The sequence below is a fragment of the Silurus aristotelis genome, assembly GCF_946808225.1.
Source record: "Silurus aristotelis genome assembly, chromosome: 9".
Classification (NCBI taxonomy): domain Eukaryota; kingdom Metazoa; phylum Chordata; class Actinopteri; order Siluriformes; family Siluridae; genus Silurus; species Silurus aristotelis.
In genome coordinates, this window is record NC_139582.1 from 22,399,431 (window position 1) to 22,414,045 (window position 14,615).

At 37.6% G+C, this 14,615-nt stretch overlaps 1 protein-coding gene across 1 annotated transcript in view; it reads right to left on the reverse strand.

The window, feature by feature from the left end:
• The window catches only part of LOC310731139 (ryanodine receptor 3), a 417,468-nt gene that overhangs the window by 60,645 nt on the left and 342,208 nt on the right, over positions 1–14,615 (reverse strand). Inside the window, 8 exon segments of the mRNA XM_083550556.1 lie at positions 1,029–1,109; positions 2,090–2,169; positions 8,801–8,877; positions 9,072–9,151; positions 9,283–9,382; positions 11,596–11,649; positions 11,769–11,820; positions 11,982–12,085. Of these exon segments, the coding sequence (XP_083406682.1) occupies positions 1,029–1,109; positions 2,090–2,169; positions 8,801–8,877; positions 9,072–9,151; positions 9,283–9,382; positions 11,596–11,649; positions 11,769–11,820; positions 11,982–12,085 (628 nt within the window).

Sequence of the window (14,615 nt, forward strand, 5' to 3'; positions counted from 1 at the left end):
TAAGCTACGGAGATCCTCTGTGGAGATAGGACAACAGTCCACAAGAACAACCATCACTTCAACACTCCACTGATCTAGGCTCTACGGTAAAGTGGCTAGATGGAAGCCTCTTCTCAGTGCAAAACCCATGAAACCTCGCCTGGCAACAGTTTGGCAACAAGCTTCAAAGGACTCTCAGACTTTGTGGAACAATATTCTCTGGTCTGATGTCTTGGCCTGACCAAGATTGAACTGTTTTGCCTCAATTCTAAACTTTATGTTTGAAAGAAATCAGGCACCACTCATCACCTTCCCAAAACTATCCAAAAAAGTGAAGCATAATAGTGGCAACATCATGTTGTGCAGGTATTTTTCTGCAGCAGGGATTTGGCAACTGATCAGGCTTAAGGGAAGTCTGAATAGAGCAAAGTATAGAGATATCCTCAATAAAAAATTAGCTGTCCACTAATGGTCCTCCCATCCAACCTGGCCCAGCTTGAGAGGATTTGGCATGAAGATTGCCAGAAAATCTCCAGTCCAGGTCTGCAAAGCATGTTGCATCTTACCCAAAATGATTGAAGCATATAATTGTTGCCAAATGTGCCTCAACTAAGTACTGAGTAAAGGGTCTGGATACTTATATACATGTGATATTTCAGTTCTTTTATAACAAAAATTACAGACATTTCTAGATTTCTGTTTTTACTTTGTCATTATGGAGTACTGTGTGTAATGAGAAAAAAAATCTTATATATCTAAAACATTATATTGCAACCTGATAAGGAAAGTGAAGGGAGTCTGAATACTTTCTGAATCCACTGTATATTCAGATTATACATTTGGATATAACACACATGGATTTAAGGTTTTGACAATTCTGAGACTAATGGCTTGAAGAAAACAATCCAAAATAACAATGAATATATCTATAGTAGATGTTTACCAAAACTTTTTAAATCTGGCATTGAGATTTTTAGCTCGGTTTACACATCCTTACTAAAATATTGATAAATTAGGATCACTGTTAGTCACTGAATGTAAAGACATACCATCGTTATGACCTTCACAGAGAAGCTGCAAGAACCTAAACAGATCTTTAGTGAACTCATCATTCTGAAGAACCTTGGCACCTTAATGGATAGAAAATGAAAATCTAATTGTCATTTCATTGGATAGGATATAGGTTATAAGTGCTGAGGTAATACAGTAATACAAAATACTACAGACAAGAAGTCAAGAAAAAAGACAGACAAAAACACACAGATGAAGTTAATTACTCGGAAATCTATGTATTGTTTGTTTTATGTCCTTGCATTAATAAGATGCATGCATGTTTTCCTGCAGACCAAAGAAATTAATTACTAAATTAACAAACAGACACAAATAAATTGGCAAGACAGGGATTAGAGAGAGCAGTGATTCCAAATTAGAAGAAACTAAACCATGTATTTACCCCGCTCCCTCGCGTTGACTGCAACCGATGACATTATTAAATATGGCAAGAAGGAAAGAAACAAACAGGCAAAAAGGCAGACATAAGCGAAGGAGAAGACATCACAATATCAGTTAGAATGAGTGATACTGACATCCATTGACTGGACACTGAGACCTGATACACTGATCTGAACAACTATGCTTTTTAGTTTAGTTAAAACTATGAGTTTTTCACCATCACTTATGCCTGAAATATAGCAAATGTGACAGCAAATATGTATATTATGGAATATAGTCATATTATTGTGATAAATATAATTATTAATTCAAAACTTCGTTGGAATTAATAAAATATGAATAAGCTAAATAAATACTGTATTGTGTGCATTAGACAACTGTTAATAATGATAATGAAGTCAAATGAACTTGTGAGTTAATTCTACACCATGTGGCACCTGTTCACACAAATCTATTTTTTAATGTATGCAATAAAATCACAACTTTTAATTTTTTGCATGTCATATGGTGAAGTATATGTTTAAAAAATAAAGAAGTTTGCATTTTGCTACTACAGTTTATTCACAGTTCTAGGCATTGCTCACACAACAATCACCATGTGTGATTTATGATAATGAATGAATCATGCTTCTTAAATAAATACTTGTGTGTGTGTCACACTTACTTGAACCCTCCTCAGTCACCATACCCAATCCTTCAGCTTTGTTTTGCCTTTCAAATGCATTCAGGTCCAATACACTACAGTCCACAGATGAGTTTGTATTAATATTTTTTTATTTTATTTATAGTAGTTCATTAAACATACAATAAAATATGAAAAAAGATATTATATTAAATACAGTGCATCCAGAAAGTATTCACTCCGCTTCACTTTTTAAACATTTTATGTTACAGCCTTATTTCAAAATGGATTAAATTCATTACATTCTTCAAAATTCTACAAACAATACACTATAATCACAACTTGAAAGAATTTCGTTTGAAATCTTTGCAAATGTATTAAAAAGAAAAAAAAAAATCATATGTACATACGTATTCACAGCCTTTGCTCAATACTTTGTTGAAGCGGCTTTGGCACCAATTACAGCCTGAAGTGTTTGTGGGGATAGTGCTACAAGATTAGCGCACCTATATCCCACACCACCCCACTGCTGCGCTCCCTTCACTGGCTTTCAGTAGCTGCACGTATAAGATTCAAAACACTGATGCTTGCCTACAAGGCCAAAAATGGACCAGCTCCATCTTACCTCAGAGACCTCATCACAGCTCGCACTGCACCACACTGTCTGAGATCCTCCAGCTTCCCCTAGATGTCCTTACAGCGAAGTCCCTGGCTATCTTCAAGCGACGATTGAAGACCTACATCTTCCTGAAACACTTAAATTAGCACTTTCCAAGTTTGCTTTGTAGAATTCAAGAGTTAAATTTATATTTACAGTGAGGAAAATAAGTATTTGAACACCCTGCTATTTTGCAAGTTCTCCCACTTAGAAATCATGGAGGGGTCTGAAATTGTCATCGTAGGTGCATGTCCACTGTGAGAGACATAATCTAAAAAAAAAAAAATCCAGAAATCACAATATATGATTTTTTAACTATTTATTTGTATGATACAGCTGCAAATAAGTATTTGAACACCTGTCAATCAGCTAGAATTCTGACCCCACAAAGACGTGTTAGTCTGCCTTTAAAATGTCCACCTCCACTACATTTATTATCCTAAATTAGATGCACCTGTTTGAGGTCGTTAGCTGCATAAAGACACCTGTCCACCCCATACAATCAGTAAGAATCCAACTACTAACATGGCCAAGACCAAAGAGCTGTCCAAAGACACTAGAGACAAAATTGTACACCTCCACAAGGCTGGAAAGGGCTACGGGGAAATTGCCAAGCAGCTTGGTGAAAAAAGGTCCACTGTTGGAGCAATCATTAGAAAATGGAAGAAGCTTAACATGACTGTCAGTCTCCCTCGGACTGGGGCTCCATGCAAGATCTCACCTCGTGGGGTCTCAATGGTCGTAAGGAAGGTGAGAAATCAGTCCAGAACTACACAGGAAGAGCTGGTCAATGACCTGAAAAAAGCTGGGACCACCGTTTCCAAGGTTACTGTTGGTAATACACGTCATGGTTTGAAATCATGCATGGCACGGAAGGTTCCCCTGCTTAAACCAGCACATGTCCAGGCACGTCTTAAGTTTGCCAATGACCATTTGAATGATCCAGAGGAGTCATGGGAGAAAGTCATGTGGTCAGATGAGACCAAAATAGAACTTTCGGGTCATAATTCCACTAAACGTGTTTGGAGGAAGAAGAATGATGAGTACCATCAGAAGAACACCATCCCTACTGTGAAGCATGGGGGTGGTAGCATCATGCTTTGGGGGTGTTTTTCTGCACATGGGACAGGGCGACTGCACTGTATTAAGGAGAGGATGACCGGGGCCATGTATTGCGAGATTTGGGGGAACAACCTCCTTCCCTCAGTTAGAGCACTGAAGATGGGTCGAGGCTGGGTCTTCCAACATGACAATGACCCGAAGCACACAGCCAGGATAACCAAGAAGTGGCTCTGTAAGAAGCATATCAAGGTTCTGGCGTAGCCTAGCCAGTCTCCAGACCTCTAGAGAAGATCTGTGTGGAGGAGTGGGCCAAAATCCCTCCTGCAGTGTGTGCAAACCTGGTGAAAAACTACAGGAAACGTTTGACCTCTATAATTGCAAACAAAGGCTACTGTACCAAATATTAACATTGACTTTCTCAGGTGTTCAAATACTTATTTGCAGCTGTATCATACAAATAAATAGTTAAAAAATCATACATTGTGATTTCTGGATTTTTTTTTTTTTTGATTATGTCTCACAGAGTGAACATGCACCTACGATGACAATTTCAGACCCCTCCATGATTTTTAAGTGCGAGAACTTGCAAAATAACAGGGTGTTCAAATACTTATTTTACTCACTGTAGTTTGTCATCTTGCGTACCAGTGTAGATTTATTCATTGCTAGAGACTCAAAGCACTTTTGAATGTCGCTCTGAATAAGGGTGTCTGCTAAATGCTGCAAATGTAAATGTAAGTCGGTTGGACCAAATGACATACCGATAGAAGCATGGAGATGTTTAGGAGAGATGGCAGTGGAGTTTTTAACAAGATTGTTTAACAGGATTTTGGAAGGTGAAAGGATGCCTGAGGAATGGAGAACGAGTGTGCTGGTACCGATCTTTAAGAACAAGGGAGATGTGCAGACCTGCAGTAACTACAGGGGAATTAAGTTGAACAGTCACACCATGAAGTTATAGGAAAGAGTAGTGGAAGCCAGGCTGAGAGAAGAGGTGACCATCTGTGAGCAACAGTATGGTTTCCTGCCGAAGAAGAGAGCTACAGATTCATTATTTGCTGTGAGAATGTTGATAGAGAAGTATAGAGAAGGTCAGAAGGAGTTGCCATGTGTGTTTGTGGATTTAGAGAAATTGTACAACAGGGTGCTGAGAGAGGAATTGTGATACTGTATGAGAAAGTCAGGTGTGTCAGAGATGTATGTAAGGGTGTTTGAAGACATGTATGAGGGCAGTGTGACAGCAGTAAAGTGTGCAGTAGGAACGACAGAATGGTTCAAGGTGGAGGTTGGACTGCATCAAGGATAGGCTCTGAGCCCTTTCCTGTTTGCAGTGGTAAGGGACTGGTTGACGGACGAGGTCAGACAGGAGTCTCCATGGACTATGATGTTTGCAGATGATATTGTTATTTGTGGTGAGAGTAGGGAGCAGGTTGAGAAGAGCCTGGAGAGGTGGAGGTATACGCTGGAGAGAAGGGGAATGAAAGGAGTAGGAGTAAGACAGAGAACATGTGTGTGAATAAAAGGGAGGGCAGTGGAGTGGTGCGGTTGCAGGGAAAAGAGTTGGAGGAGTTTAGGTATCTAGAGTCAACAGTGCAAAGTAATAGAGAGTGTGTTAGAGAAGTGAAGAAAAGAGTGCAGGCAGGGTGGAGTGGGTGGAGAAGAATGGCAGGAGTAATTTGTGAAAGAAGAGTGTCTGCAAGAGTAAAAGGGAAAGTTTATAGGACTGTGGTGAGACCTGCGATGTTGTATGGTTTAAAGACAGTGGCATTGAGTAAAAGACAGGAGGTGGAGCTGGAGGTAGCAGAGCTGAAGATGTTGAGGTTTTCGTTGGGAGCGACGAGGATAGGCAGGATTAGAAATGAGTTTATTAGAAGGACAGCACATGTAGGACTTTTTGGAGACAAGGTGAGGGAGGCGAGATTGAGATGGTTTGGACATGTGCAGAGGAGGGACATGGGGTATATAGGTAGGAGAATGCTGAGTATGGAGCCACCAGGAAGGAGGAAAAGAGGAAGGCCAAGGAGGGAGTTTATGGATGTGGTGAGGGAAGACATGCAGGTAGTTGGGTTGAAAGAGGCAGATGTAGAGGGCAGGGGGTATAGAGACAGATGATCAGCTGTGGTGACCCTTAATGGGAGAAGCTGAAAGAAGATGATGTTATCTGTGCTTGCTGCTTTTGTAATCTCCTAGCCATAAGTTTAAAGAGCCTGCTTCATAGTATTTCTGTTTTGTGAAAACCATCTTTTGTTTAGTCTCCTGTGAGTATAATATATTTATTTTGTTTCAAATTTCTTTATTTTATTCAATAGAGTTGTTTTTTGTTTCTTTTTATGTTGAGTTTTCAGATCTTTCAGTTTATTGCTGAGATTGATTAATTGTAGTTTTTTTTTTACATTTTTTTTCATGGGCACAGAAGGACAAGATTCCCCCCCCAATGACTGCTTTTAATGTGTTCCATACTATAGCATAGTTGACTTCCCCATTATCATTTTCTTCAAGACATATTTTTATATCTTCCTTCATTTGGGTTTGAAATTGTGGGTTATTTAATACACTTGTGTTTAGCCTCCACAGTGTACTGCCTGGTATATTGTGAATATGTACGTAGGTGCATGATCAGACAGGTCAATAGATCCAATATAATAGATCCAATATAACAACTCTGCATTCTATGACGATCTCTCTTTAAAATAAAAAAATAATAAATCTATCCTTGAGTATACATCATGAGATGTGAAAAAAATGTGTAATCATGACCTGATGGATAAAAGTCCCTCCAAAGATCTAGTATGCCCACCATTAGAGCATGATTTTTTTCCATGCAATGATGTGGTTATTGGGTTTTTTGATGAATCAACTTTTGGGTTAAGGTGAATATTCCAGTCTACACCACATAAATAAATTCCTTTAGCTTCTCTTATAAAGTTAAATATTTTCATATAAAAACAAAAATCACTCCCAGGGGTGGCATAGAAATTACATATTGTTATGGTTATGTCATCTATTTTCCCTGAGACTATTATATATCTTCCTTCCTTGTCAGAGATCTCTAAAAGTTGTTCTCATAATTTTGCCTTTTTGTAATATTAAGATTGCTAAACCTGTTCTACGTCCAGACTTATACGATAAGAAATATATCTTCGAAAATCCTCTCCTCTTTTATTTTTTATGTTTCACTGGGGTCAGATGTGTCTCTTGTAGGAGCACAATCTGAGTATTTTCCCTTTATATTTTTGACAATATTTGACTTCTCTTAGCCAGGTTGAAAATTCCATTCACATTGAAAGTAATAAATATAAGCATCTGTCTATTCATAATCTTCCATATTGGCTAGTACATTCATAATTTCTCCCAATGCCTCTATTAATACTCAGTTTATAGAGTACCCCCACACCAAAGAAACAATTAATGAACATAAACTTAAAAGAAACTATTTGTAAAAAAACACCACCGTAACGAATAGGAACAGCTGTCTCCGGTGTTGAGGCTCATTTCAAAAGAGCCTTGTAGGGCTTTAAACAGTCAAAGCTTATGTTAGGAAGAGTCCCACATTAAACCGAACATGTGTAGTCGCATACTAGTTCAAATAAAATTTTGATCTGTTTAAAATTATGGTAATAATAAAATAATACAAAAAATTAGAGTAAAACATATCATGGACAACTCACCAATCAACAAGTCCCGACTCATTCAAATAATTAAAGTAGTAGAACTATAGAGTTTGAACAACTGTACAGTTATGTAGTACATTATAGATGACATGCAGCATTGTAAATCAATCATAACTTATTTTGGTATCGAGTGTAAAAACCTCATGCTTATTTTCAGAATTTTTTAAGTTTTTCTTTAAATTGAGATTGAGTGGTTTTCTCATTCTCTGTTGTTTGAGATTCTGCATCTCTGCGCCGGTCACGCCGTCTCCCCATTGCCTGCTAAGTAGATAGAAGCGCAATCTCCTACTGATCCAAAGCAGCAGGGGATCTCACCACGGACACTGGAAATCCTTGTCAAAACATAACTCGTTGCCTCCGTAGCGTCCTGGTGTCTGAAACATTAGTCGTTGTTCCTTTAACACTTTCTTGGCTTCCGCATATACCCAGTGTTTCTTTAGAACTTCAGAGTCTCGTTGTAGAACACTTCTTTTTTGTGTTAGGCTTTGCAAAGCAGCTCCTCTTTTATCTGATAACTTCCAAACTTGAACCTTGTTAGCGAATCGTTGGGCTTCGGTGCTAATGCACGGTGTGCTCGCTCAATCCCAAGTCCAATGCGCTTTTTAACAGTTTCTCCAGAAAGCCAATCATATCCGTACCTTCCTTATCTTCGGGTACTCCATAAATCCTTAAATTGTCTCTGCGCGCACAGCCCTCCTGATCGATTAGCTTAGCTTCTGGATTAGTCTCTGCCTCCTCTAATCTGTCATTTGTTTTCTTCAATTCTTGCTTAATATCAGAGAGCTGTACCTTACTGTCCTTTTAAAACTACCGGGGTGCATTGAGAATACATCGTAGGCTAACTTCGGAGCCATCTTCCTCAGGTGGAGATGAGCTCGACGAGCTACTTCTTTGCCTTCCTTCAGAGTGATTCTCTGCCACGCTCATCATCGTCGTACTTCTAATAGTGACCTCTTTCTCCATTATTATGCAAAATATTAACTAGTGTTTACAAAATCAAAAATAGCAAAACCGTCGGGAAGCTCAAAAATTAGGCTGTCATTCTCTTGGTGGCATAACCAGAGACCCACATGTGATTTCTTTGGATTTTATTTGTAATAAATTTGCAATGATTTTAAACAAACTTCTTTCACATTGTCATTATGGGGTGGTGTTTGCAGAATTTAGAAGAAAATAATTAATTTAATACATTTTGGAATAAGGCTGTAACATAAAATGTGTAAAAAGTAAAATGCTGTGAATACTTTTTGGATGCACTGTAAATCTATTTGAAGTTTATGTGATAAAAGAGCTCATATTGCCACCCACAAGTTTCATAAAAGCAGGCAAGAATGAAAAGCTTTATTTGTCCGTTACCTGCATGACTGCATAAGTCCTGACAAACTCTTGAAGAAGCCAACATCTTGCTTCTCCTTCAGATAGTCCAGCATTTTCTGTGGAAGGTTTGATCAACTATTTAACCACAATATAGAATTACACATTTATGACTTTTAATATTACTAAAAATAAATATAAATATTAACATATTTATTAAAAAGCTAAACAATTATATCATTTAATGCATTAGTAACTAAATCAAAAACTTTATCGTTGACTCATTTTATGTCAAACAATAAAAATGTGTTACCTGCTGAACTAAAATATTGCCACCATTTAGAACAGAGATACCAAGCTTAAGAGTAAAAGTAACCATGGGACCCAGTCGACCTAAAAGATAAACGCATTATATGTCAATTTTTGAGTCTGAAAAGCAGCTAGGAGTTTTTTTGTGTGTGTGTGTGTGTGTGTGTGTGTGTGTGTGTGTGTGTGTGTGTGTGTGTGTGTGTGTTTGGAGTTACCTCTGCTGGCACTGATCACCTGCAAAACCATCTCAGCAGCCCCTCGGTCATGTAACCTGGCCTGCTGATACAATATTTTTTGCTTATCCATCTCCTTTTCCTAACACACACAAAAACACATGCATATACAGTGCTGTGAAAAAGTATCCGCCATGTTTCTGTTTTCCCACCACATATTTACATATGTCAAACGTAAATGATTCCAATCATCAAGCTAATTTTAATATTTCACAAAGATAACCCGAGTATACATTAAATGCAGTTTTAAAATGATGATTTCATTTATATATATATATATATATATATATATATATATATATATATATATATATATATATATATATATATATGTAGGATAAACCTTTGTGTTTTTTGTTTTCAGCAGTGGCTTTGTGGCCTTGGATCTCTGCCATGGATGCCATTTTTGCCTAGTCACTTTCATATTTTTTAATCATGAACATTGGCATTAACTGAGGCAAGTGAGGCCTGCAAATCTTTAGATGTTATTTTATTATAATTTTTTTTTATAAGCTCCTGAATTAGTTGTCATTGTGCTCTTGGAATTATTTTGGTACGCCAGTCACTCATTTACAACTGTTCCAAGTTTTACCCATTTTTTTATAATAGCTCTCACTGTGTTTTGCTGGCGTCCTAAAGCCTTAAAAATAAGGTTGTAAATCTTTTCAGAATAATGTATGTCAATTACTTTTATTCTTGAATATCATTAGGTCACAGCATGATCTCTTGGTTTTTCCGATCTTTTAGAATGTTTAATGTTTCACTTAAGTTTTTTCTTAATTTAACAGGTCTCGGCGTAATTAAGCCTGTGGGTGACAAGTCAAATTTAACTCAGCTTTTCAAAAAAAAAGTGGTTAAATCACAGTTCATTAATGATTAAGCATGATTTCCCTAAAAGTGGAATTAATTAAATTATGATTTCAAAACTGCATTTTGTATTTACTTGGGTTATCTTTGTGTAATATGGGGATTTGGAGCATTTAAGTGTGACAAATATAAAAAAAAAATCAGGAAGAAGCAAATACTTTTTACAGAATTGTATACAACCTTCCCCCTCTTTGTAAATTTACCCCTTACAAAGAATTGTACAGTCTATTGCTATGGTAGGTTTATCTGTGCAACACATCTCTTCACATAGAGTTGATCAGGTTGATTGTGGCCTGTGAAATGTTGGTCCCCGGTTGCGAGGCCGGTTGGATGTACTGCCAAATTGTCTGAAACGCCTTTGGAGACGGATTATGGTAGAGAAATGAACATTCAATTCATGGGCAATAGCTCTTGGTGGACATTTCTGCAGTCAGGCCAATCACACGCTCCCTCAAAACTTGCGACATCTGTGGCATCGTTCTGTGTGATAAAACTGCACATTTTATTGTGGCCAGCCTAAGGCACACCTGTGCAATAATCATGCTGTCTAATCAGCATCTTGATAGGCCACACCTGTAAGGTGGATAGATTATCTCGGCGAAAGAGAAGTGCTCAATAACACAGATTTAGACATATTTGTGACTAATATCTGAGAGAAATGGGCCATTTGTTTACATAGAAAAAGTCTTAGATCTTTGAGTTCAGCACATGAAAAAAGGGGGCAAAAACAAGTGTTGCGTTTATAATTTTGTTCAGTATATACATAAATAAATTTTTATTTGATCGAGTCAAATTGGTATTTGATCCCCTGCCATCCAGCAAGAATCCTGACCACCACACACACAAATTAGTCCTGTACTTTTAAAAAAGGACTCCTAATATCAACTCATCATGTGTATAAAAGACACCTGTCCCAGAATCAACCTCTTCTATTCAAACCTCTACACCACCATAGGCAAGACCAAAGAGCTGTCAAAGGACATCAGGGACAAGATTGTTGACCTGCACAAGGCTGGAATTTCCCCATTTTTCTAGAGTAACTTTCTTTCGGCTTCTCCCATCAGGGGTCGCCACAGCGGATCATCCGCATGTTTGATTTGGCACGTTTTTACGCCGGATGCCCGTCCTAACGCAACCCTGCCCATTTATCCAGGCTTGGGACCGGCACTAAGAGTGGCTGGGGTTGATTCCCTGATCGGGGATCAAACCCGGGCCGCAGCGGTGAGAGCGCCGCATCCTAACCACTAGACCACCAGAGGACCCCCCATTTTTCTAGAGTGACAGAACTAATTTGGGTCTGTGGGAGTCAGAATTCATGCTAATTTGGTAAGGGATCAAATACTATATCCCACCCTTTGTGTATAGTATAAGTGCCACTCATATATTCGTATTTGCATATATAATACAAAAAGGAAAATCTCTTCAAACCTCAAAGGTTTTCTCTTTTTCTTCTTCATCCCCATTCTCATCTTCAGCACAACTCTGAGTACAACAGAAACAAGCATATATATATATATATTTTTTTTTTTTACAGGGAAATACTGTGGTAACTACAGTGTAACATTAAAAAAAAGGTTGTGTTCAAATGCACACATATGTACCTTTGCCATCATGTCTGTGTATGCTATATATAGTAAATCATCCTCTAGGGAACTGAAATATAAAAGGAAGATAATGAAAATGCTTTAAATTCACATTCAAATACATACTAAGTACTAAGCGTGAGAGAGGATTTGCACACCACATATCTGTATGCATATTTGCAGAAGAATGTGTCTTTTTTCTGTTTGTGTGTATGTAAACATTTGTCTTACCTTCTTTCTGTCAAAGCATTATGACTAAAGTGCAGAATAAGTTCATGAAGAGGGTCAGGATGTATTTTATCTACCTCCTCTTCCTCCTCTTCCTTATGTGTCCTCTACACATAAACACATCACTAAGCATTTTATATTACCAGTTACTTACATTAAACAGGTATGCAACTCAACTGAAGGTACTTAAAATCAGTAATGTAATTGTCACTATGTAGCAGGGTATTTATATTACTCCAGCAAATGCACACAACACACATATTGAGCATACAGTATTAACATAACCGATTGTTATAGTAAAGCATTGTGCAAAAGCAAATGACATGCATGAAAGCAACGAATTAAATTCATACATGAGACCCACATACTCACAATTTTTTTCACAACAATCAACAAATTCTTTAATTTTGGTTTATTATTCAGAATGAAATGAAATTCTCATAAAACAACCAATGCCACTGCAATGCTGCTAAAGAAATTTCTCTAAATATTTTTGCCAGTAAAGTTAAAATTACCATTAACTAGTTGGAACTACCACACAGGGTGGAGAGAGCAGAGACACAAAATTATGACAAGCACTGACATCCATTTATATGAGATGTCATGCAAGTTGCAGGGAGTTGTTATCTCAAAGTAAAAAAACAAAACAAAACAAAAGAAACAAAAAAAAAAATCACAATTAAATGAATTCAATTTAATTGAAAATAATTTCAATTAAATTAAACAAGGACAGAAGCAAGGTCTTGTTAAAATGCCCCCTTTATTTTGAACTACAGTTTCTCACAAAAGTGAGTACACTGCTCACATTTTAAAAACTAATTATGCATATCTTCTGAATGGACAATACTCTAAAAATAAAATTTGGATATATAATGTGCAGCTTGTATAGCAGTACAGATTTACTGTCCTCTAAAACTTACTCAATATACAGCCATTATTGCCAAAATAGCTGGCAACAAAAGTGAGTACACCCTAAGTGATAACAGTTGTACATCATGTAATCATGCAAAGCCACATGTCCTATTTGTCATGTTAATGTTTTTGTCTGCTTGACAGGACCATACACATTTGTGTATCTTGTGCTAGAGCAGTTACAATTTGGTGCTTTTCTTTTGCTTTTGGTGCTATAATTCTCCCATACTGATCACTGGATGTTCAACATGCCACCTCATGGCAAAGAAAAGTCTGAGGATTTAAGAATTAGAATTGTTGCTCTACACAAAGATAGCCTAGTTTATAGTAAGATTGGATAAGAAGATTAAAAGAACACTGAAATTGAGTTACCGTACAGTGGACAGGGTCATACAGAAACTTTCCATGATGTGTTCCACTCGGAACAGGCCTCGCAAGGGTCAATCAATGAAGTTGAGTCCTTGTGCTGTGCGTCAGGTGCAGAAGCTGGCTTCAAAAGACACTAAGTGCTGACAGCACTTCTTTAGAGTTTACAGAATTGGAAGGTCCGCTTGTCAGTGCTCAAACCATATACTGCACACTGCAACAAGTCAGTTTTCATTGCTGTCATCCCAGATGGAAGCCTTTTCTGAAGCTGGCTTACAGGAAAGCCTGCAAACTGTTTGCTGAAGACAACCTGTCAAAGAGTATGAATTACAAGAACCATGTCCTGTGCAGTAATGAGACTAAGATAAACTTGTTTGGCTCAGATGGTGTCCAGCATGTGGGGGGACATCCTAGTGTACAGTTAAGCATGGTGGTGGTAGCATCATGGTTTGGGGCTGCATAAGTGTTGCTGGTACTGGGGAGCTGCAGTTTATTAAGAAAAACATGGATTTTAACATGTACTGTGATATTCTGAAGCAGAATATAATGCCCTCCCTTCAGAAACTGGGTCGAACAGCAGTTTTCCAGCATAATGACCCCAAACACACCACCAAGGTGACAACTGCCTTGCTGAGGAAACTGAAGCTGAAGGAGTGGCCATGTCTCCAGACCTGAACCCTATTGAGCACCTGTGGGGCATCCTTAAGCGGAAGGTGGAGAAGCGCCATCTGTCTAACATGACCGTGATGTCATTATGGAGGAGTGGAAAAGGATCCCAGCAACAGCACGTGCAGCTCTGGTGAATTCCATGCCCAGGAGGATAAAGGCAGTGCTAGATAACAATGCTGCTTACACAAAATATTGACAGTTTGGAGACAGTTTTGACATGTTCCCTTAGGGTGTACTCTCTTTTGTTAGTTATTTAGACAATTATGGCTGTATGTTGTGTTATTTTTAGAGGACAGTAGATCTGTAATGCTATACAAGCTGCACATTGACAACTCTATCTCTATATCTATAGATATACTTTAATATATCAAAGTTTCATATTCTATTTTCCCTGCAAAGATATAATACAATAGTCACTGAAATGTGAGATACTGTATCTACATATGTCTTTCTGACTGTGTAATCAAAATACTTATCTAAACAACTAGATCATCTTAGTTTTGAAAATATCATGTGCTTGGAATTTCCAACCCAGGTGGATAAAGACTCAACTACTATACTCTGTAAGCCAGACACTTATGAGTAATTATTCAATATACTGGTATATTAAAAAGATAATATAATAGAAACATTGGTATGAATTCTACTTTTTTTATTTGGAACTTACGTGAATCTTAATATGAAAATCAA